This window comes from Ischnura elegans (genome assembly GCF_921293095.1).
Source record: "Ischnura elegans chromosome 13 unlocalized genomic scaffold, ioIscEleg1.1 SUPER_13_unloc_1, whole genome shotgun sequence".
Classification (NCBI taxonomy): Eukaryota; Metazoa; Arthropoda; class Insecta; order Odonata; family Coenagrionidae; genus Ischnura; species Ischnura elegans.
Genome location: NW_025791657.1, coordinates 3,340,562 through 3,367,206, shown reverse-complemented (window position 1 = coordinate 3,367,206; position 26,645 = coordinate 3,340,562). Strand labels below are relative to the sequence as shown.

At 40.7% G+C, this 26,645-nt stretch overlaps 1 protein-coding gene across 1 annotated transcript in view; it reads right to left on the bottom strand.

Moving 5' to 3' along the window:
* LOC124172577 (zinc finger protein 2 homolog) overlaps positions 1 to 26,645 on the bottom strand; it is a 172,637-nt gene that overhangs the window by 124,011 nt on the left and 21,981 nt on the right. The window contains exon 5 of the mRNA XM_046552019.1: positions 21,397 to 21,621. Coding sequence (XP_046407975.1) covers positions 21,397 to 21,621 — 225 coding nt within the window. The remainder of the gene's footprint in view (positions 1 to 21,396; positions 21,622 to 26,645) is intronic.

The window sequence follows — 26,645 nt, the reverse complement described above, 5'->3', positions numbered from 1 at the left end:
GTGACGTGACCCCGTCATCGAGAGATGGACCTCGAGGAAGGCTCTTGATCGACCAGCCGCTATTTGCAATCGGGCGAACCCGTGCACGATGCAGGAGGGTAGAGAGAACAGCTCTTTTTTGAGATGGATGGTGGTGACTTAAGCCATTTAGGTACAGGTCAGTGTGTGTTGTGTGTGTGTGTGTATGTACTTGATTGCAGGGATGGCAAGCAAAACTAAACGAAAGTCAAAACCAGTAAAATTTCAATAATTTCGTTCCCAGAAACAAAATGTAGAAACGAAACGAAAAGGAATTAAACCCGAAGAGCTAAACTGAGGGTCGAAATGAAATCGGAGTCAAAACTACTTCAGGTCGAAATTAAACTAAACCTCTGGGACGTAACGAAACTTTAATTACGTTTCGCACCGGAGGGACCACGTGATTCACCTTCGAACAGTTTAGTTTCGACCCACCACCGTCTCAAAAGATTCATCCCCAAAATCGAATGGCCAGTATGTGTTCACCGTTAAGATGCTAGTGGTAAATAAATTGACCCCGAAAGGACACAGTCAACGTCATAAGGGTGGCAAAAAGAATAGCATACCAAAAAGGTGTCGATTCTTGGGTTTTAAGTGGTGCCCAAGTCAATGGTATTCTTCTTATACCCGTATTATCCACGAATTGCCCTTCCAGATAAGTATGGAGGTCAAAGGTCATAGAGTTAACCGCCTGGCCATCATGACAACCAACCATGCCCAGTATTGCATTGTAAAATCATCATTAAACCTTCTTAACTTAGTCACTGCAAAGATAAGATCTGACCTTGTACAAATCATTGCATACATAAGACAGCCAATCAAAACTGGAAATGGAACATCAGGACAAGTTTTTGGGTCACCAGGAGCTACATGCAAACCTGCTTCTATGAGACAAAGGTTGATTGCAGGTCAAGTTAGTAGATGATAAGGAGATTATGTGATCTGGTAATTTTTGAACCAATCCATTTGTGGTGGAGCCCTTCATTACGAGCGCCATCACCAAGGTCAGCACCTGGTTGAGGTCATTGCCCTGGGACCCTGAGGTCCCTGCCGCTGCCGCCAGGGTACGCGGAAGATAGCGCCAGCAAGGCGCCGCGGGAGGGAGACGCTGACGAGAGGGCAATGGAGATGGACTATCTCGCGTGAGAGACATTAAACAAGTGTATCGCTTACCATCGCAATAAACGTGGTCGAAAATACTTTAGTGTGTTGATTGAGGCGAGGTTAATATCGCAACCCTAACCTTTCCCTTCAGTGGTGACCCCCGGCGCGAATTATTTTCTCGAAAAAAAAAACTTTTTTTCGAACCATGTGCGCGACCACGCCGAGTTCCGTTAGCCATGCCGCCGACATCGCGCGAATCCTTGGCCATCAAGTCTCTAAGTTGATATTTTTATTGTGATCCTGTGCTATGTGCGTGTGTAAATAGTTTTCCTTATTTTGTGTTTATTATATTGTGTTTGTGAAGATGCCCGATCCACCAGCATCGCAACCCGGCGCGGACCGCATCGCCGTTCGAGCACCACCATTTTGGCCGGAGGAGCCTTCTCTATGGTTTTCCCAGCTAGAAGGACAATTTTATCTTGCTGGCGTCAAGGAGGACGAAACCAAATTTTGGTTCGTGGTTTCGCAGCTAGATCACCGCTACGCGCAGGAGGTAAAAGACATTATATCGTGCCCTCCTACCTCTGAGAAGTACAATACTTTAAAAAGTGAATTAATTAAAAGACTCTCCGCATCGCAGGAGCATAAATTAAAACTCCTCTTGGAGCATGAGGAGATGGGGGATAGGAAACCATCCCAGTTTTTGAGACATTTGCGGGATTTAGCGGGTAACTCCGTCACGGACGATTTCCTGAGATCGCTGTGGCTTTCACGTCTACCGAGCCATTTGCACGCTATTTTAGCGGCTCACGATGCCCCAGACCTCAACGCCCTTGGGTCCTTAGCGGACCGCATAAACGAAGTGGTCCCCCGTGCAACGGCTCCCCCTTCTCTCAGTGTAAGTGAAGTTGCCCCCACCTCCCAAACCTGTGCCGCAGGCTGTTCGCAGATAATGGCCTCCCTCATCGCCAGAATGGACGAGCTCACCCGGCAGGTAGGCGCACTCTCCGTCTCGGGGCACCCTCATTATCGCCGTCACAGATCCCGTTCCCGCTCCCGAAAAAGTGCCTCACGCCCTACGTCACCAGGCCCTCGCGACCCGAATGTCTGCTGGTATCAATGGCGCTTCGGCAAGGACGCTCACAAGTGCATTCCCCCCTGCTCCTACATTCCGGAAAACATCCCGGGCAGGTTGTAAATGCGGCTGCCGACCCTTGCCCTACTTCCAGCCGCCTTTTCATGACCGACGTGTGCACTAAGGTGCAATTCCTGGTGGACACCGGAGCGGACCTATCAGTGTATCCGCGCTCATATGTAAAAGGACCACGGACGCGGACAGATTATCAATTGTTCGCCGCGAACGACTCAATTATTCACACTTACGGCTGGGAAACTTTAAATTTGAATTTTAACCTTCGTCGTGACTTCACTTGGCGTTTTGTGGTCGCCGACGTATCGAAGCCAATCATTGGCGTCGACTTTTTAACTCATTTTGGACTTTTGGTGGACGTGAGAAACGCCAAACTTATCGATGGCACCACCTCACTGCATGCCATCGGTAGTATCGGCGTCCACTCCGGGGACCAAATAAAAGCGGTTGTTGGTGAGTCCCGTTTCCACACCCTTTTGTCCCGTTTCCCGGAGATTACTCGCCCGGCAGGAACCCCCGGGAAGACAAAACATTCAACCGTGCACTTCATACGCACCACTCCCGGCCAGCCCGTATGCAGTAAACCCCGACGCCTGGCCTCGGATAAGCTCGAAGCAGCCAAGAGGGAATTCGAGTTGATGGTGCGAATGGGTACCGCCCGCCGTTCAGACAGCAGCTGGTCGTCAGCCCTCCACCTCGTCCCGAAAAAAGGTAACGAGTGGCGCCCCTGCGGTGACTACCGCGCTTTGAACGCCCGCACTATACCCGATTGTTACCCCGTCCCTCACATAGAAGACTTTTCCTCTTCCCTTAGTGGAGCCCGAATTTTTTCAACTATAGATTTAGTAAGGGCATATAACCAGATTCCTGTGCACAAAGAAGATATTCCCAAAACCGCCATCACCACACCCTTTGGACTTTTTGAATTTCCTTTTATGTCATATGGACTCCGCAATGCGGCGCAAACATTCCAAAGGTTTATTGACGAGGTGCTCAGAGGCCTAGATTTCACTTACGCCTATCTGGACGACATTTTGATCGCCTCTAAAGACGAGGACGAGCACGAGCGCCACCTAAGCGAACTTTTCCTTAGGCTTAGTGATTACGGTGTCGTTATCAATCCCTCCAAGTGTGTTTTTGGTGTGTCACAAGTGACATTTTTAGGTTATAGCGTAAGTGTTGACGGTACAAAGCCATTAAAAGACAAGGTTAGTGCCATTCAAGAATTTCCTGAGCCGGTGACTATCAAACAGTTACGTCAGTTTTTGGGTATGGTCAACTTTTATAGACGTTTCCTACCCAACGCGGCGTCATTACAGGCGCCACTCAATGATTTATTACGTGGTGGAGTGCGAGGAAATGACGAGATCACATGGACGCCCGAATTGCGCCTCTCATTTCAAAAGTGTAAAGACGCCCTCTCCAACTTTGCCCTCCTCGCCCACCCAGTTCCCTCCCCCTAGGCCTTTTCACCGACGCCTCGGATTTTACCCTGGGGGCAGTTCTCCAGCAACAAACCGACACCGGCTGGAAACCCTTGGGTTTCTTCTCCAAAAAACTCAATGCTGCAGAAAAGAATTATAGCCCATACGATAGGGAATTATTGGCCATTTACCGTGGAGTTCGCTACTTCCGACATATGCTCGAAGGGCGAACTTTCACGATTTTCACGGACCACAAACCATTAACATATGCATTTAAACAAAAGTCCGACAAGTGCTCACCCCGGCAATTCCGCTACCTTGACCTGATAGGCCAAATTTCAACGGATATCCGTCATGTTGCGGGGGCCGACAATATCGTTGCGGACGCCTTGTCCCGAATTGAGGAAGTGGCTCGTGGTATTGATTTTGAGGCACTAGGCCGTTCCCAGGAGACTGACGAGGAACTGGCCTCCCTTATCAATTCTGAAACAACTTTAATTCTCAAGAAAGTGCCAATCCCCGGGTGCAGTGTACATTTAATGTGTGATACATCTACCTCAAACATTAGACCATATGTCACACCAGCTTTCCGTCGCCAAGCATTCGACTCGATACACAACCTTTCACACCCTGGAGTGAGAGCCACCACCAAATTAATGACAACTCGTTTTGTGTGGCCATCAATCACAAAAGATTGCCGCCAGTGGGCTCGTTCCTGCATCCCCTGCCAGCGATCTAAAATCACACGGCACGTCTCCTCACCTCTTTCTAATTTCTCTCTGCCAGGAAGGAGATTTGAACATATACACATAGATCTTGTTGGTCCCCTCCCCATCTGCCGTGGTTACCGCTACTGCCTCACCTGTGTAGACCGTTTTACACGGTGGCCTGAGGCCATTCCTGTCGAGGACATCTCCGCCGAAACTGTGGCACGTGCCTTCCTTCGGGATTGGTTGTCCCGCTTCGGCATGCCTCAGAGAATTACCACGGACCAAGGCAGGCAATTTGAGAGTGACCTTTTCCGCCAGCTGTCCAATATAGCCGGTGCAGTCCACTTGAGGACATCAGCATACCATCCGGCAGCAAACGGTATGGTGGAGCGCTTCCACCGCCAATTGAAATCTGCCATCCGCTGCCACCAAACGCAGCAGTGGGTGGATGTACTGCCGGCAATCCTCTTGGGTTTCCGATCTGCGCTGAAGGAGGATATTCAAGCCACCCCAGCGGAGCTCGTATACGGCGAACCACTAAGACTTCCAGGCGAGTTCCTCTCCCCAACCAGTGGCCCCACCCCCAACGCCACCTATTTCACCTCCCAGCTCCGGGAGCACTTTCGAGGCCTAAGCCCTCGACCAGCAGCACGCCATGGCACACGGCATGCCTTCATCTTTAAGGACCTGCCATCAACATCACACGTTTTTGTGCGTCATGACGCAAGTCACGGTGCCCTTCAGGCCCCTTACAACGGTCCATACAAGGTCCTACAGCGGGATGGTAAAACTTACAAAGTGCGTTTGCCAAACCGTGATGCGAACATTGCCATTGACCGTTTGAAACCTGCCTACATCACCTCCGAGGAGCCAATCATCCCTGAGGAGAGGAGTGAAATCCTCATTCCGACCACCAGGAGGCAGCCTTCAACCCAGGTGTTGCCATCTACCAGCATCCCTCCAGCTGATGGGCCAACTCCTGCACCCGCAGCTCCAGGGGCAGAATATACGCTGCCCAGTGGCCGCCCTAAGAGGCGTGTCCGTTTCCCGCAGCATCTGCTGGACTACCACCTCTAACCTTCTCCAATTTTTTTTCTCCTCCACATATTGACCAATTTTCTGCTTTCTCTTTCTTTTTCCTTTTTTTTCTTCTCCACGCTAGGGTTACTCACTGCCAGGGGGGTGATGTGGTGGAGCCCTTCATTACGAGCGCCATCACCAAGGTCAGCACCTGGTTGAGGTCATTGCCCTGGGACCCTGAGGTCCCTGCCGCTGCCGCCAGGGTACGCGGAAGATAGCGCCAGCAAGGCGCCGCGGGAGGGAGACGCTGACGAGAGGGCAATGGAGATGGACTATCTCGCGTGAGAGACATTAAACAAGTGTATCGCTTACCATCGCAATAAACGTGGTCGAAAATACTTTAGTGTGTTGATTGAGGCGAGGTTAATATCGCAACCCTAACCTTTCCCTTTACCATTTTTTAAAGAAAACGTCTCTTCTGCTTCTCCTGCCTTGCTTCCATACACTGACTCTTTTCCTTGATTACTCTCAAAACTAGTGTCTACAGTAGTTGGAACTTTGTCATTACCCTCACTACTTGGGTACCTTTGTGAGTTCAGCACTGCCATTCTTTCCACTGTCAGGTTGAGGCAAGTAACTAACTATCCCTTATCCCCCTAAGAGCCTAGGTAGAATAAAAGAGTTACCAGGAGATATTTGGAGTGGTTTGAACTCCCTAAACATATTTACAAAGAATACTACATCACATGCTTCGATGAATCTTCCCGCAATATCAGGGTCAGCCAAAAAATACCATTATTAACTCCTCACCATTGCCAATAGTTTTTGGATTTGGCATCCAGCATCTTTCATTGCTCTTTAGCTACATAAGCGTAGGCAATACATCCAAATACTTTTAGATGTCTTTGATTAAATTTTCGTTCAGACCATCTTTCCTCAGGTAATGCATTTCCTCCTGCTTTGGATGGTACTATTTTGAGATATACAGCTGCTCAACACGCTTCAACCCAATAATATTTTAGTAAATTGGTGCCAGAGAGTATGTACCTAGCTTTTTATTTGCTCAGCTAATCAGTTCTGCTTGACGATTATAAGATTTTGTAGTTTTATCTTTTATCGCACATGCCCTTAACTCCCCGTTATGCCTGACCCACATATTCACCCCCATAATCTGTATACAGGCATTTCATATTGTTCCCTGTCTCATTCTCCATGGTGGACTTAAAAATTGTATAGCATTGTAGGACTAAATGAGACTCCTTACTTTTAATAAAGGAAACAAAAACCTTTCTTGTACAATCATCAGTGAAGGTGAGCATGTATTTTACATAAATAGTATACATATATTTTCACCTATAATAACATCAGACCACACAATTCTGAGAGGACCACACTTAATTTATTACATACTGCATCCATTCTAGCACTTCTTTTGGATCATTTCTTTGCTAACTTGCCATCAACATATCCTCTACAAGGCTGAAATTTATTATTAGTTGGACAATCCACACCACTGACAACCCCTTTATAACCTGCATGTTACTCTGTCACAAGTCTGCTACTCTTGTGCCACAGACTTAACAACAGTCCTCTACTACTTTCACAGTCAATCCTACGTAAAAAGTTGCATTACTTTTACTTTCTGCATTATATTGCTTCAAATCTTGACAACATATGCCATTTTCTTCAAAACTAGTGGCTAGATCACTCCTTTTACTTCCAAAGATCTGGACTCAAATAAGCTGTACCCAGATTCATCAAACAAGACAGGTGTGTCTTTTTTAACTAACTTGCTTACAGACAGTACATTGGTTGATAAATTTGTAACATTTTGATCTGGAGTATAGCACTTAACAGTGTAGGAACATGGGAACTTAGGGAGGAGAATGAGAGTGACTGGAGGTGTTCGAGATATGGGTAAGGAGAAAGTGAAGTTGACTGAGAGAAATACAAAGTGCTAGACATGTTGAGTGAGGAGAGGATAGAATTCAAATGAGACAGGAGGTATGGATAGGGCGAGTGCTGAGCTTGGAGTGGATGTTGAAAACAGCGTTAGAAGATAGAATGTTGGGTAAGCAAAGGAAAGAATGGAAGATAATAGGATTTTTATATGGAATGAAAGGGGTTAAGTTGTGAATTCAGGAGGGAAGTCCATGAGGGCAGGAGGGACTTTTGGAATGCTTTGTGAATGCTCCATGCAAACCTACCTTAAGTGGTAGAATACTTAAATAAAAATGTCTTGGCATTTGTGAAAATTTTATCGAGGTTTTAAGTATTTGTTCCCAATTTTTATGAAAAACATGTGAGATATGCAATACATTACCTACACTTCTTTGTTGACCGTTTTTCAAGTTAGCTGCACTAAAAATAAGAGTTGCTAGTTACGGCTTGGAACTTACGAACAACCGTAATGAATATAATGAAGTATTAATATACATATCAATTAATTGTTTTTTGTCGTCATAGGTACTATGCATATTAAATTTTGGTATATCAATCATTGTGTTATCGCTTAACCCGAACTCTTCCAGCACTGCTGCCTGCGGGTATTTTGAACGGTGAAATACTTCCCCCTCATATCTCATCAAGCCGTTCCAAATCACGCATCAGCATAAGCGCATCAATGCCTTGGTGCAATTTTGGAATGGCTGCATCAAGGTCATGCGATGAAGCGTGATTTGGAACGCACCCTTGATGATATGGCAGGACGCTATGACATCATCAACTGCTGTATACTGTGTTTCAATTCCACAGCAGTTCGAAAGCACATACAAATCAGTGGTTACAAAGCAGATACATGACAGTTCCAAATGGCTTACGCAGCAAAAATTTTTCCCTGAGTCATCAGATGAGCGTTTGCAGGACGAGTCTCTTCCTCCACAAAAACTACATACATGGTTGGACCTACCACCTCATACTCTAATTCCCCTTCCTCAAGCACAGGTATCTTCTCTTCGTAGGCAGGAAGTTCCTTTGCATTATAATTTAAGGTTAACATGGCCCAGTTTCATGATTACTCAGGAATTGTCATTGATGATGTTGATATATGTGTTTATGAGTGACAAATCTCTTTTTTAATAATTACTACCAAAACATGATGTACAAAGTAACTGCCTCCTGAGTTCTACAGTGTGGGGTATTGATAAATGTATCCCCTTTGCTTAGTGTGAAAACAATTGTTTTTTATGGGTATTCTATCAATGTTTACTTCATCCACAGAGTTTTTTATTGCATGTGCCTTAGTTAAGATGGTATCTACTGTGTTAATAACTTAAATCTCAAGTGTGGCATGCAAAGGTTCCAAAATACATAATGCTTATAAGAAAATTAAATACTAACCTCAGCCTCCATATCCAAATTTGAGGTCCTCTCTCAAAGCGATGTATATTCATCAGTGAATTTAATTTCATGGCAATAAAATAATGATAGAACATACACTTGCGTGCAAATGTATGTTCCATCATTATTTAGGGGTCATTCCATGTCAAATCAACCAATATTTAGACATAAGACACCCACCGACTCGGATTTTCATGAAACTTACCAAGGTCATACATTTTGGTATGATCAGAAGTTGTGTGCAATTTCAGCCTCCAATTGTCATTTCTTAATGAAATATGAGCAATTGAAATTTGGGTTTGACCCCTAAAGTGCCGCAACGTGCAACACATGGTGATTTTTATTTTCATCCATAACTCCATTCCTGTGAGATGAAAAGTCATGATTTTTTTTCTAATGCTAAGTGGTCCATAATGATCCCAATATTATCATTAGATATTCACTGCATGAAGTAATTCAGCTGCAAAAAAATAAAGTTTACAAAAAAATCTCCCTTGCACTATTTTTCATTATCAGCATCCACAGGGAAAGGCCATGCGAGTACAGACTCCTGGTTTAGTTTAAAGTAATTACTAATGTATTAGCAAAGATCCTGATGAAAAAAATTGTGAGTCTGGCGTTCCTTTTATTAAAATAAAATACTTGTTCATGTTCACAGGAAAAAATGGCTCTTTTTCAAGGCACCTAGAAATTCCACAATTCAGAGGAGATATAAGCTAATACTCATAATTAAACAATATTGGACCATGCATTATCTCAATATAGTGTATGCTACTGGTTCTTAGAGTAGGAAACACAAAGGCAATCATGTCAATGTACTCCCCCACTTACTGCTAATTTCGTGCTATCAGAACTATTTGAGCAGAGGGAGTTTTAATAAAAAAAACTGCATGATCCATTGTACACTATTACATTCTACATATCTTTTAACCTGTGTCCAAAGACCAAATACATTTCATTTCCAGATGTATTTACATCACAGGAATGTACATTATCAAATGTCAAAGGGAACCGTCATCAAATCATTTGAATTGAGAAATTTCTGAGGTACTTTATCCTAATGCTTATTTTCAATGTTTCATTTAGTCATTCTATATCATTGGAAATTAAGGCAAAAACAGTAAAATTAAATTAATGACCTTACGAATTGATTTGAAAGTGAGCCTTCTCTTTTTAACTGGCTGACCACATTCTAAGATGTTTCATTGTTTTTCACAAAGTCTAAATATTTTTTTTTCTGTTGTCCACTTCCTCCCTCAAGTATGACCTCCTAGAGCTTGTGGTTGCATGAGAATAAAGTACACATAATAAGTGCCCTTGTGGCACCAGCAAACATCATATCTCTCTGGCCAAGAGAGTGAAGGTGAGGGACCTTTAGGTGCCATGATTTTTACTGAAATATCACCATCTTCATGGTTGAAAGCTTTCATTGCTCCAATGTACCACTGCTTGCTAGAAATACACACTGTATGTGAACCAACAGCCAAATTACCTGGGAAATCCACTGTTTCAGAACAAAAATCAAATATAATGCTGTACTCATCATCCAGGCCAGTGAACTTTGCAGCGACTTTTCTATCCGATAAAGGCACAAAAGTGATGTAAATCTCTTGTTCATGGAAGTGTTTTTGCCTTGGTGGATCTTTCAAGAAGTTTACTACGTGACCAAGCCACATCACTAAACTAAATGTAATGGATTTTGATGTTTTTCATATTATCTCTACAGAATTCATGTATCCCGGTGCTGTTTGTTATTTGCTGTGCCATTCCTTTAATGGTACCACCTATACCATCACAAGAGGACTCTCCATGGCTTGTGGAAAAATAGACCAGGTTGCATTCATTCCATAGTCACTATACTAATGACACAAATTTATAAAAGACTTGCAGTTTTTATATTGCCCTGCACATCCATCTGTGAAGTACTGAACCTCTTGGATCACAGGCGAAATTCTCTTAAAAAATTTTATCAGGTGACATTGCACTTCCATAACCAAGGCCACATTATAGTTAAGGTCATCAGATATGAAACAATGAGATGAGGTAGTGAGTGCACCATTTTTCTTCTGGTAAATCAATCAAGGGTGTATGATGCATGATAGATTGGTCCATTGATAGTTTGAACTTCATCCTGAATTAAAAATGAAAATTTTTCACTAAATTCCATTACGATAACTGCTTTTTCATTACTGAGGGTTTCTTATCTTATTTTAAAAAACGAGGATTGTTCTTAGGTCACGTAATAATGTGGTATCATTTTATTCATTTTGAGGCATAGAATGTCCAAGAATTCATCAATGGAATATATATACAACTGAAGTTCTGTTCTATCAGTGGAAACCCACTGCCTATATTTCACGGTATCAGAAGGGTCATATTCACAAAATTTAGAAATGATGATATCCTTTAGCCTGGAAGGATCTGGACAGTAAAAACATTTTCTGAGCATACAATCTGAATTGTTTTTGTCACAGTTGATGATAGCAATTAACTTCTTATGATTCCTTCAATTGCAAGGCACTAATTAGCAGTTTCACATTTTGATGTATGACACAAACACAAACTGAATGAGTCCTAGAAGCACGAGCCATCACACACCATTTTGGCTGAAGTGAACAAAATTTGGAGAACCCAATTTTTTCTTGAGGATATTGCTCTTTGAAGAGCACATAAAGTTTCTTCAGGTTATATAAGCTCAACCTCTTCTACATATACCTACTCATTCTTACTCGCACTGACTTTATCTTTGACTCCAGAAATCTGTCTAGGATTCTTGTCAAGCTGGTAAAAATTTTTCTTCAGCTCTTCCATGGAGTTTAGACGCGGTTTCCCAGCACATGCTGATGGCATAGCAGGAATTCCCTTCTCATCAAGTGACTTTTTTGACTGTCTCACAGTGTAGTCTAAAACATGAAATTCACTAATTATCCTTTTCCTGGGCCAAGATAAAGGGGCCAGGATCAGCATTTGAATTTTACCCTGCCAACTAACTGTTGGCAATCAGTCTTTATTGTAGTCAGCAGGCCATCCAAGTTGGCTTCCTTTCGCTTGATGAGTTGACTTTCACTCTCATCTTCATTACTACTTATATTTTCCAGGGATGGATTCACTAATTTCAATGCACCAGACATTTTAGAAACAAGGTAATGCTTAGCCTGTGTTATCTTTCCTTTTCCGTATGAGTGTCTACTGTGAGAAGACAAAGAATGTAATTTCAAAGGAGAGCAGTCTAAAGCCTCCAAGATGTAAGTTCTCTCTTGCTTTCTTCACTGCCATTGGAAACAACTTCATTTTACAAATTTTGGAAATCCTCTTGTCACACTTACAGCAAAATTTTTCTCCAGGCTTCACCAGGATGCCCGCTGCTCACATAGGCTTAGAATTTTTTTTAGAGGTGTGGTCCTCACAGGACCTTTATCTATGGCAAAGGGGTACAGCATTTAAGCTGGTAACACTTGCATTTCTTTAAGTTGCAATGAAGATGATGAGAGCACACAAGTCAATATAATCTGAGGTTTCAGGCAAGATGGAGTGGAAACGTGACATAATGATGAACTGCTTCTTCATTATTATCACACAAGTCAACAGTGATGAAATAGGAATATTGCAGAGCAGGGCAATTGATTCTCTGTCCTCTTCTGGTAGTTCCTTGAAATAAAAAGTTTGGTTTCTTTTTGTGGCATTCAGAACTGTGTTCTTTGCCAACACCATACAATGCTATCTCTGACATGGCATGACAGACCTCAATGTGAAAATAGATGCTACAATGTAAGCCTAGCTATCAGTCACAATAACATGAGTCACTTAGTCTGAAATTCAACCAGGATATCACTAAGACAGCACCATATGAATGAGAAATTAATTAACTTCACGTAGACTGAAATTGGAAAACTTTCTGATGGCTCTCTTCTGGCTTTACATTTTATACCATACTATTCAGTTACCCATTACTCATGGAAGATACAGCTTAATAGGAATAGTCCTGATAGCACGAAATTAGCAGTAGGTTGGGGAGTACATTGACATGATTGCCTTTGAGTTTCCTACTCTAAGAGCCAGTAGCATACACTATAGTGAGATAATGCATGATCCAATATTGTTTAATCATGAGTATTAGCTTATATCTCCTCTAAATTGTGTAATTTCTAGGTGCCTTGAAAAAGAGCCATTTTTTCCTGTGAACATGAACAAGTATTTTATTTTAATAAAAGGAACGCCAGACTCACAATTTTTTTCATCAGGATCTTTGCTAATACATTAGTAAATACTTTAAACTAAACCAGGAGTCTGTACTCGCATGGCCTTTCCCTGTGGATGCTGATAATGAAAAATAGTGCAAGGGAGATTTTTTTGTAAACTTTATTTTTTTGCAGCTGAATTACTTCATGCAGTGAATATCTAATGATAATATTGGGATCATTATGGACCACTTAGCATTAGAAAAAAAATCATGACTTTTCATCTCACAGGAATGGAGTTATGGATGAAAATAAAAATCACCATGTGTTGCACGTTGCGGCACTTTAGGGGTCAAACCCAAATTTCAATTGCTCATATTTCATTAACAAATGACAATTGGAGGCTAAAATTGCACACAACTTCTGATCATACCAAAATGTATGACCGTGGTAAGTTTCCTGAAAATCCGAGTCGATGGGTGTCATGGCCTGGTTGATTTGAAATGAAATGACCCTTAGGATAAATTATACTTTGGTTATTGCAATTACCAAAGTATCATTTATCCTAAAATGTTATCAATTTATCAAGGTAAGCAGTAACAATTTTATTGTTAAATACTACGTATTCACTGATTCCGCCCTTAATCCATTTTTTTGAAGGATGCCACCTTCCTCCTCTCCGCCAAGTACGTTGTCCTCTGTGAATAGTATTTATTTTTCCAGTCATCGGCAATGGTATTGCCTCTGAAAATTACAGTTATGAAATCGCCTCTCATCTATATTTTAATCTAAGCACAATAAGTTCAACGTAGAATACATTAGCAGTGATCACACCAATGTTATCTACAGTAATCAAAGGAGAATGAAAATGCCTAACAATATCCATCTTAATGGACTCGTCTCCTCCGCAATCTCTCAGAACCTGGATATCCTCTTCCCCTTGTTTTTCTACAAGGGGTTCCTCGGGTCAAAAAGATACAGCCTTTCACTCACCAAATGAATCAATGTGTCCATGGAGTGCACTTGTGCTCTGTTCCACGACATTACTGATGGGCGAAAGATTGCAATAGGGTCATTCCATTTCAAATCAATCGGCCATGACACCCACCGCTTCGGATTTTCATGAAACTTGCCATGGTCATACATTTCGGTATATTTAGAAATTGTGTGCAATTTTAGCTTCCAAATGTCAATTGTTAATGAAATATGAGCAATTGAAATTCGGGCTTGACCCCTAAAGTGTCGCAAAGTGCAACACATGGTGATTTTTATTTTAATCCATTACTCCATTCCTGTGAGATGAAAAGGAATGATTTTTTTCTAATTCTAAGTGGTCCATAATGATCCCAATATTATCATTAAATATTCACTGCATGAAGTAATTCAGCTGCAAAAAAATAAAGTTTACTAAAAAATCTCCCTTGCACTACTTTTTATATCAGCATCCACAGGGAAAGGCCATGTGAGTACCGACTCCTGGTTTAGTTTAAAGTAATTATTAATGTATGAGCAAAGATCCTGATGAAAATAAATTGTGAGTCTGGCGTTCCTTTTATTAAAATAAAAAACTCGTTCATGTTCACAGGAAAAAATGGCTCTTTTTCAAGGCACCTAGAAATTCCACAATTCAGAGGAGATATAAGCTAATACTCATAATTAAACAATATTGGACCATGCATTATCTCAATATAGTGTATGCTACTGGTTCTTAGAGTAGGAAACACAAAGGCAATCATGTCAATGTACTCCCCCACTTACTGCTAATTTCGTGCTATCAGAACTATTTGAGCAGAGGGAGTTTTAATAAAAAAAACTGCATGATCCATTGTACACTATTACATTCTACATATCTTTTAACCTGTGTCCAAAGACCAAATACATTTCATTTCCAGATGTATTTACATCACAGGAATGTACATTATCAAATGTCAAAGGGAACCGTCATCAAATCATTTGAATTGAGAAATTTCTGAGGTACTTTATCCTAATGCTTATTTTCAATGTTTCATTTAGTCATTCTATATCATTGGAAATTAAGGCAAAAACAGTAAAATTAAATTAATGACCTTACGAATTGATTTGAAAGTGAGCCTTCTCTTATTAACTGGCTGACCACATTCTAAGATGTTTCATTGTTTTTCACAAAGTCTAAATATTTTTTTTCTGTTGTCCACTTCCTCCCTCAAGAAGTAGTATCACCTCCTAGAGCTTGTGGTTGCATGAGAATAAAGTACACACAATAAGTGCCCTTGTGGCACCAGCAAACATCAAATCTCTCTGGCCAAGAGAGTGAAGGTGAGGGCCCTTTAGGTGCCATGATTTTAACTGAAATATCACCATCTTCATGGTTGAAAGCTTTCATTGCTCCAATGTACCACTGCTTGCTAGAAATACACACTGTATGTGAACCAACAGCCAAATTACCTGGGAAATCCACTGTTTCAGAAAAGCCGGGAATACAAACGCAGCAATAAAAGTGCCCTTATGACGTCGCCTATTGTTAGCAAAATTTCGGACCAGCTAAAGGTTGTGAGAGGGAAAATGGAGCCCCCCCCAGAAATATGAAAACACAATTACTTTGCTTCATAAGAGAAACAAAATATTGAAAAATCATGAATTTACAAAATTTGACACATGAAGTTTTTTTGGTCATGAAAAGTTTAAAACTAGTTTAACCCTCTTACTGCCAGCCCATTTCAGGTGGGATGTGCGAAGACTGGGATGAGCGGGGAGCCTTCGCATATTTCTCACGCCGTTCGGGCGAGGACGACGCGCGTCGCCTGCGGGGGACGCCCTAACCTTACAATCCAAAGTTTGATTCGACATTGCATATTTATGCGACCGAGAATACTTCGACCGACGCGTCGCTCCGTCTGACGTCGAAGACCTTCATCGTTGGTTGGATATCCAGCCGGCACCACGAGGAGGTGATGATGGGATTTTGCCGAAGACTGCCAAGGCTATTTTCCGGAATTTGCAATATTTCACTAACTTAATGATATTTAACCCATTAATCCCCAGCGTTTCGTTAACACAACATTATTGAATCCTAATTCTCAGAACAAGTTTCTACTTTAGAATAATTTTTTCTTCGTTTTACTGACCTTTTTTAGTATCTTTAGTTCTAATTTTGTCATTTCCACCAACATTTTCATTAATATATAACTGTATTTTTATGACTGATGGCGTATCTCATAAAAATCGATGCGCACATACGAGACATAGGAAAAATGACATACCCCAGCATGTCCGTTAAAAGGCAGAATTGGGCATTTCCTCCGAAGTAATACTGATAACTCCCGGCGAAGATGTCGAGTGAACAAATCAAGATAAAAAATAAAAGATGTAACCTATGTTTTAAAAATTGCTTTTTTTGCATTTATTTACCGGAATTTTCCCAACGTTGCGTATACGCAGCATTATGAAAATCATATCATACGATGAAAATATTTTTATTCCAAAAGTTCATCTAAATTAGAACAAAATAAATTGGAAAAAGCTTAACAACCAAAGTTTAAAGCCCTACATACAGTCTGGGGAATAATGGGTTAATACATCTAGATTTTTTCCCTAACCTTAAGGTATATTTATAGCTTAGAACCATAGATAGATTATGGGGGTTAACATATATTACAGCTAATATATGATCTTGTTTTTTCTCGAATATTTCTTATAAATATTTCTCGGGTTTCTAGCCGAGTGAGACTTTTTTGGTCTAACGTTTCGACGAAACACTCTTCCATTGTCCTCAGAGAATGAATGTGCTGCAGGCCTGCCTTCCTGCGCTTATATAGCCGTTCAAACCGGGGGGCATTGTTGTCGCCTTCTGTCCGTTATCTTTTTGATTAACGGTTTCCATTCCGTGCTTATCGTGTACCCAGAATCGCGATTTACTTTATTATATTACAGCTGTTAAAAAGGCCACAATCATTAAAAGAGAAAAGTGAAATAATTCGGGCCGATAAATCAGCCCCTGGCAGTTTTCGCTCAACAAGCGAGGGCCGATATATATCGGCCCAGTGGCAGTAAAAGGGTTAAAACCCTCCACTTTAGTACACTGTTTTTTTTTAATGTTCCCCTCTGGTTTTGGACTCCCACGAACGCAATTCCTGACAGCCACACTATACTTCAGTCTGAAACTATCGTGAGGAAGAGCAAAATCAACCTCTCCACAACTGAAGCATTTGCAGGCAAAACACAAGTCAGCATACTGTGACAAAATTTGGGGGAAACGCGCGTGAGTAAAAATTTGAATGCCGTCAAATAGATTGAAAGCTTACAAAAATGATTTTTAATCGGCTAAAATATTAAAATGTGTATGAAAATCTAAACAGCATACCTTTAATTGCATGTACCCAGGAGAAACTTGAATTAATACTCTGCTCTGCAGTAGGAATTTGAAAATGCATTTGGATCCGAAAATATCCGAAGATCAAGCGCCCAAAATCAAGGGTCCCATCCGAATCCGGATCCGAAAAAATTGAAGTAATACTCTGCTTTGCAGTAGGAATTTGAAATTGCATTTGGATCCAAAAATATCCGAAGATCGGGCGCCCAAAACCAAGGATCCGAATCCGGATCCGAAAAAAATCCTGAATCCGTCCATCTCTAGTGGACAGTGTCTGCTAGTGACTGACCTTGAAATATGATTGAACAAATCGATTTTTCTTTTTATGCATCAATCGCAGATCTACAATCATGTTTGAGAGGTTTTTATGGTTTTACGATGAATTTCATGGCATTTTCCAGGTTTCTTTCACGGTAGAAAAAATCCACCTCTCCACAACTGGCTTTCACAGTTGAGCGGGAACTAGGAATGGACGGATACAGGATTTTTTTCGGATCCGGATTCAGATCGGATCCTTGATATTTTCGGAGCCGGATCTTTCGGATCGGATATTTTCGGATCCAAATGTATTTTCAAATTCCTGACGCTGAGATTCCCCCTATGATTGTTCAATCACTTGGGAAGAGTCACGCTATGTGCCAGTCGTATTTTGCCTTTTCAAATTTCCTCGGCTGAAATTCTCCTAGGTAACCTCTGAGAGAGCTTTCAAACAAAACGGTTCATGATTACGACAAGAATCGCATGCGACGGCGCTTTCGAAGATAAAATCGGAACACTTCCACCCTTATTCACTGAAGCTATTATTTAAAATTTCAGATCCAGATCCGATGTCTTCCGCAACTTTGGATCCGATGAAGGGCAATATCCACGGATATTTGGATCCGAGGTATCCGATCCGACCATCCCTAGTGGGAACCCGAGTCAGTTGAAATAAGTTGAGGACTTGCTGGATTTTACCTCAGTGCACGTTGCTGTTATCCTAATGATACGGCTTCCCAGCATGCCACGGATGTATGCGTGTGTTGCGGGCTTTTTTAACAAATATATATATTTCAAGACGCCCAAGAGCTGGAGAAGGACCGCAACTCTACTTTAAGAATAAAACCATCTAAATACATGAAGTTACCAAATACCTTGTTGTCGAATTTGATAAACGCCTTACCTGGTCACATTATATTTCTTCTGCCATTAACGCGTTGCGTACGGATGGCGAGAATTCTCGTCATTATTTTCCCGAACGTTCGGGATTGATCACGAAGATTCTCGTCATTTAGGCATGTCAGCCTAAGCAATTTTAAAGCATACAATACGTATTCATTAGTACGTTTTCAGTTGTTGTTCATTATTCATAATGAATTGATGCATTATAACGTTTGATTGGGTAAAATTATATTCTAAACATTAGCTTTTTAACCATGTTTATACACAAAGGCATCACGCCCTAATAGGCACATATTTCCAAATCGGCATTCCTAGGAATTTAAATACCTCGGTACGCAACGTGTTAATAAGGCCAAATGAGTTGCTGCAGCCCTGCAACCTTTACTAAGGCCATCAGCTCTGATATCCCTGAAAACAAAACTTCTACTCTACAAAAGCACCATCAAGCCGCTATTGAGTTACCCCTCTCCGGCATGGCTTCACGCAGCGCCAAGCCACTTGAAGAAACTCCAAACTGCAGAAAATGTAATCATCAGGCGCATCATCGGAGCCCCGTGGTTCTTAAGCAATGCAAATATTCGGAACGATTTGAAAATATGCCCCTTACTAACTGAACTAAAATCATACATCAATAAATTTTCAAAATCTTTTTGCAACACAAATAAGGAAATGGTTGAAAGTCTCTGGGACTATGAAAATTCTTCTACCTTACGTTATTAACTACCCAAAACTGCCCTTAATCCCTCCCATATCCCTTCCCCCTAAATTGATACTGTCAGTGCCATGATCATCTAATTACTTCATAGCATAAAAAACGACTAGAAGATACGCCCTGTAGACAGCACGCCAGCTGGGAACTGGGCCATTCTACACAAAAAGAAACTCTTTGCGTGCATGCGTGCATACAAATGTAAGTATGTTTGTATACAAATGTTTCTTCTGTGATATCCATATATGTAAAATGACTTCTGGTGAAATGTCAGCCATGGCTACTCATTCAGAATACCAATTTGGATCAAAATAGTCCTAAAGATGCTTATCGGCAATGTGAAATTGATGAGGAATTGCTAGTAAGACAGGGAGAGAAGGGAAGCCTCGCACAAACCTTGATTGGCCGACACAACAACATTATCAGCCATATCTTGAAGTATGATGGCATAATAAAGACAATTAATTGTCAAGGGTCAAGTGAATGGGAAGAACAGAAATGGAAAACCTCCAACAAAATACATATATGGATTACGTTATGAAGGATGTGAAAGAAAAGAAATATGTAGATATGAAAAGATAACTTGAATGGAGAATTGAGTGGAGAGCTTCTTTAAGCCATTTAAAGGATTGCAGACTTATGATGGTGTTAAAGTTCACATGCGATTCTAGTTCAACATGCAATAAATTGTGTGAAAAATTCACGGAGAAAATAATCATTCACCTTGACCAGGATTTGAACCCAGATCCCCCGATTTCCAGTCGAGTGCTTTAGCCAGTTAATCTACCGCGGCGTCATTCTCCCCTGTGGAAATTTGTGGACTATACAGCAAGGTTGCATGCATCCAGGTTCGAATCCTGATCAAGGTGAATGATTTAAATAAATAAAAGATTGTAGCACGTTTGCCTTTAATTTTTAATTTTAATGCGTACAATGCGTTTCGGCTCACTGAGCCATCATCTGGTACAAGTCATCTAGTTTTTACTCAGTAACAATGAATTAAAAATTCTTGTCGAAAAGTGCTACAATCTTTTATTTATTTCAATATGTCTAGCTTCCACCAATTGAAGCCTGAATCTGTTCAACTTAAGGTGAATGATATTTTCTGTGGATTTTTCATACCACAGTTACATTGTGGGTGACTCCATAAAGCTATCACCGTGGCTAGTCCCGGTATACTTAACACGTTGCGTACCAGGGTATTTAAATTCCAAGGAATGCCGATTTAGGAAATATGTGCCTATAAGGGCGTAATGCCTTTGGTTTAAACATGGTTAAAAAGCTAATGTTTAGAATATAACTTTACCCAATCAAACGTTATGATGCATCAATTCATTATGAATAACGAACAACAACTGAAAATGTACTAATGCATACATATTGTACGCTTTAAAATTGTTTAGGTTGACGGGCCTTAATGACGAGAATCTTCGTCATCCATCCGGAATGCTCGGGAAAAAAATCGCAATCCATACGCATCGTGTTAACACTCGAGTGGAGGCGCTGGTGTATAAAGTATGCCAATCTTCAAAAAGCCAAAGGTTTCAACATTGTTTCTACATTCTGGTCTAGAATGGCCTCATGTAATCTTACGTTGAAATTTGACTGCCTATAGTGCAACTTTTCAAAGCTTGAATTATTGTAGCAAATTTATTTTTAGACCAGCAAGAGTAAAAGACACCCGTGGCTTACAAAGTACGCTGTGCGACCGGCCGTATACTCATTGATTTGCTTTTCTTGAATGGCCTCATGTATTCTCACGACGTCCTTTTGACTGTCTATAGCATGGCTTTTTTATAGCACAAAGTATTGTATCAATGTTTTTCAGATCCTCAAGAGGAACCCGACAACCATGACTTATAAATTATACCCTGCTACCGGCCGTGTACCACCTCCATACCTTTTTGTCTGTATCGCCTACTAATGTACAAGCTTGAACTAATTTTTACTAATAAAGAAAAATTTGAACAAAAAATGAATGTTATCATTTAAATGCATATGTATCATGCATGCAAATGCATATCATGGACAAAGTATGCCATATGCCCGGTCGTGTAAAAATATCAGAGGTGCTCGCTGGAGGGTTAATCAAGATAAGGGAATGGCAAATTTCCGAGTAAAATTAGACGGGAATAGTGGAGGAATAAGAGGTCAACAGGAGGAGAACACAATGAAGATAAACCATGCCCACTTGAGGGTTAAATTATATAATAAATTGTTCAAACAGTACATTACCTGACCAGAGGCTTGGGGCAATAGCTCATTTGTGGCCTCATCGGCATCATCACATCCTCCTTCGTCATCACTGATTTGATCCACTTTTACTGAAGATGATCCATATACTTGTGGTATGAGTACATTTGCAGCCTCACCAGAGCTCTCATTGTGCACATATCCATCGTCATCACCACTGATCTGCTCCGCTTTTACTGAAGGGGACTCGTACACTTCCCTGCCGTTCTAAGAGAAACAGAACACTTAATTGATACAGGTTTTCACCCATTGTTACCAGAAACAAAAAGATCACAACCAAAATATAAAATATAGAGTGTACTTATATAAATCAAAAATTCCCTGAAAGGCTTTTCTGACCTCACAGTGGAAGGCAGGATAAATCTATAGACTAACAAAATATAGCCAATTATATCACTCTGCCTTTTCAATTAGCCATTGGAAAACCTTCCTAATATGGAAGAACAAATGCATCAGCAATATTTTGAGACCTGATGGTTTGATGACACCATTCATCAATGACCACCAATCTTTGTTTAGATGTGCAGAGGGAGAACAAAAATGTTGATTTCCTCCGTTAAAGGAAATCAGTATAATGTACAGTGGCGGAAAACATTAACACAAAGCTCGTTGGCATCTGAGAGCAGCCAGTTTGTGAACTACTTGTCTTCCAAAATTTTTCCCTCGTAATGCTTTCATACAACTGGTAGCTTTAAAAGCAATATATCCCTTTTACCAAGGAAATAATCATGCCTGTCGCATTATGACAAGGCGCAAAAGATCCAGCTACGAATTCTTTGCCATATTCTCCGAAGTATGCTTCGCCCTTGACTCACTTAGAATGGAATCTACTCTCGTCGGGACATAGTGGACACAGCCGACAGCCGACATATTGGGCATTGAGACTGCCTTAGAACCCAATCGTTCCGGTGGTGTAGCTGGTAAAGTATCATGCTATGAATCAGAGGTTCCACAGATCAAGGCCCAGTGACGGATGACTTGATGCTGCACACACACACTTTAAACATTTTTTCTGGTCTTAAAACATCGCAATGCCTATCACAAGGTCCATATAGGATGCTGTATGGCCAATGAATTCTTACGTGCTTCTTTATTTGTTAAAATTCAACCACTATATTGCATAACCATTTGGGCAGTTGACTGTGGAGTGAAATTTGACTTTGATTACCTCGAATAATTGATTGTGAGATCTTAATTAATAAAGTACTTAAAAATTATTATGCATGTTATGGCATAAGTTGCAACTTTATTTATTTTTCAAAAACAGTAGGCTTTCATTGTTAACTTATATATATTAAAAATTTAGCAATAAATGTTATTCAACTCATTCATAAAGAAGAGCAAAGTTCATTTTTAATGAAATACACATTGATATAAATATATTTTTGATGCTAACGTTTGTAAAAAATAGCAAATTTAGTAAAAAATGCTGGAGTTTTCAGTAGGGCTTTAAAATTAGCGGCCGGCACTCAAAGTGTTAAGGTTTTACTATGAATTTCACGGCTATTTCCGGTTTTTCTCACGGTAGACGAAATTCACGGCTTATTCACGGTTTTGAGGTTATCACGGTGGAGTGGGAGGTCTGACAGATGCAGTGAATGCCAACGAAGCAATAAAAGTGCTATCTCTTATGACATCACTTATTGTCAGAAGAATTCAGAGCTAGCTTTAGGTCGTGAGTGGGAAAATGGAAGGAGCATGGTAGAAGGGAAGTTGAGAAGCGTCTGAAATTTCACCAGGGTTAATGATCACTTTGGTCTCCAGTCTTCAGGATTTGATGCAAGCTTATGGTCAATGTGTCGTCATGGCACACTGACCAATACTTCCGCTTCGAATATACTTGTGCAGATAAATGCATGACTGACATTGAAATATGATCAACAAATCAATTTTTCTTTTGATCCGTCAATCGTAGCTCTAAACAATCGCACGTCAACTAAAAATTAACGAAATGCAACAGAGGCCAAAAATGCAAATACAGCAATGAAAGTGCCTATCTCTCACGACATCACCTATCGATAGCAAAATTCAGCTCCGGCGAAAGTTTGTGAGTGGCAAAATAGAGGGACCTAGGTGCCAGGGTAATTAAAAAGTCTGAATTTTTAAGAACGCTCATTAACATTTTGCCATGCCATGGAAAAAAATTATTTTCATCAAAAATGTGTACCTATTTCAGGCAGGGGCACAGTTAGGAATTAATGCTAGGGGGGTTCACATGTTCCGTAGTCATAACGTAACGTCTACGTCACGGCAGTCACTACCGAGCTGCTGAGGATAAGGATTACGTAATGATTCCCATTTGCGTTCTATTCTGCCCTGAGCACCAGCCGCCGGTGTTATGGTATGGGAGAGGGTCAGTCACCGCTCTTCGCCTGTTTGCCACACAGAAAACTCAGAAAAAATTCTTTTTTCCAATTTTTTCTGTGTTTTTCTATTTTACCCGGTTTTGCTCTGCAAGTACGTCTTTGGGGGTGAGTTTTAACAATCTATTTCAGTACTAATTTCATTTTATAATGCAGAAAAATGAAATAATGTGTCTATCCCTCACGACATCACCTATCGATAGCAAAATTCAGCTCGTGCTAAAGGTTGTGAGAGGGAAAATAGAGGGACCAAGGTGCCAGGGAAATTAATTTTCGCGAGTGTTCATTAACACTTTGGTTACCAGTCTTCCGGCTTTGGTACAGGCTTGACATCTATGTGTCATCGTTATACATGGATACAATAATTGCGCCCTGAATATACGTGTGCAGATAAATTCGTGGACAGTGTCTGCTTGTGACTGACACTGAAATATGATGGACATTTCGATTTTTTATTTTGATCGATCAATCGTCACTACAATGAAGTTTGAGAAATTTTAAGGTTTTGTGACAAAATGCACGGCTTATTCACTGTTTTAGAGGTTTTCACCATTGAGTGTGAGCCCTACAGACACCTCTATTTTGGTTAGAAATTAAAACTTTTGGGAATTTCAGTCCCTTGATCTCCGTTGAAAAAGTGATCAGAACCGGTTTGGAAATGTAGGGGGGCAGCTTGAAAATTTGTACGGCCCTGAAGCCTTCCTTTAAACCTCTCCCTATTAACTACAAAAATATGCGTCAGGATGTTTCTTGATATGGGAGAAAAAAGATGCAAATTTTTGTTGGAGATTTTTTCCAAAGCAGGCAAACGAACGGCAAAAATATATGCTTCCTTACTCTCTCCCTTTTGTGACGGTCGGAAGCTCGTGAAGTCTTAGTTTCCTGACCACACAAGGCCGTATTATCGAAATCCAGGGCAATTACATACCCACACCCCTCATCTTATATTACCCCTTTTTGCGGTAAGTGACCTCAATCATTCAATAGGGTGGTTTCCTATTATTTTTTTATTGCCTAAATCGAGAGATTATATTACTCCTGGAGTACGTATTTCACGCTTTTAGATTTTTAAATGACAATATCTATTTTTCGCGATTAAATGTAACGTGAAAAATTTCAAGCACGCAAAAACACGACAGGTAAGTATGAATGCCGGGAAAACTCAGTGTGACATCATTCTGGTTCCCGCTGCCGCAAGGAGGTGACCTTGTCGCGAGGCTCTGAGCCCTGATACGACGCAGGATGCTATTAGGTAGCAGAGGACCATGCTAGCTGGTAGCCCTTGGCTTAAATAAGGATTATTAATACCTTATCAAACGAGGAAAACTTACCGACTATAGCCAGTTTTAATAGGTGATTTTTAAGAAATATTTCCCTGAGCTCTGTGCCTCATGCATGCATTGGTAACCTCAAAGGATGTAAAACTTCTATCTCCTTGTATAGAAACTAGGTCCCTGTGAGGTCACGTGGAGTGGCATCGCGTGGGTGCCAATCTGGCCTTTTTCAAATGAGGATAAAATTGACCCTTGCCATTTGTCTTAACCGGTATTTCTAAAACCGAATAATTAGTATATTATGAATACACTAATGGTGGGTAACGAATCGCAATCAATGCCTTTCATTGCCTGGTTAAATAAACACAAAGTCAAGTCAAGTTATTTTCTTTGATAAGGGAAACTACCCTATTGTTCATTCAGTCAGTTTTTGAGATAAATATTTGTTCCTCTCTCAAAAAATGTAACATAAGAATTGCATTCTTTTCATTTGGAGCAGCATATAAAATTTTTACACAAAATTCTACCACAAATATTAACTTATATCTCAATTTCAGCATAAACATTAACATGGAAATTGTTTCCGCATTAAATGCATTAATATTGACGGTCGTGTTTCGTTAAAAATTTGACGATTCTCCGAATAAAATGAGGAATTCAATTCAAAGTCTGCAATTTACTTGCAAGCAACAATTATCTATAAAGCTAATTTATACAAACAAATCATCACTGACTGCGTACCAATGCGTCTGGTAAGGTTATAAACCCCTAAAGGAGGGAGGCCAATTACCCTCGGAGTCCGAGATCATGTGTAGTCCCTGCTAGGAAGGGTGGAAAAAGGTCCGCAAGACCCCTTATTAACGAATGACCAGCAAGAATGCTCCGTAGGGAGGGTATGGAAGAGTCTCCTTAAGGCTCAATCCAGCAGTCATGCTAGGGAGAGAACTCCACCATCTTGAAAGGGTTAACTAACACGACGAGTATCCATGAAAATTCTAAGGAAGAATTATAACACATCTAAATTTTACTTGTTCAGATTCGATAAAGTTAGAGCAAAGGTTTTGTTTTCTGGCTATTATTATTGGAATATTCAATGGATGACTGAATTTGTGTCGTAGAAAAACTGTGCTAAATAAAGTAATAGAACACTCACCAATTTATCAGTAGCCAATCTAACAAAAACAAATCTTAGGACTGATGATGATGATCCTTCCTTCTGTTTTGTGGCAATTGGAAGTGAGCATGGTGTTTCTATGCTCACATAAATGGGAAATAGCATAATATCAGAGCCCTCAATTGCTCAGTGAGCAAAGGTGAGTGATCAGAGCAGCTGTATGCCCCAATTCTGTTCAGAGCAATGAACCATTCATTTTGAATCATTTCTTCAAGAACAACACATCTCTATGTAAGTTGAAAAAACTTTTGGGCCAATGGGCCTACACTTTTAGGAATTTTAATTCCCTTAATCTTCCTTGAAAAAGCAGCCAGAAAAGGTCAGGAAACTTAGAATGTAGACAAAAATTAGCATGTCAACATAGTGGAGAAGTGGAGAAGAAGGGGCCAGACAAACTTGCACAGAAACATAGCAGAGAAG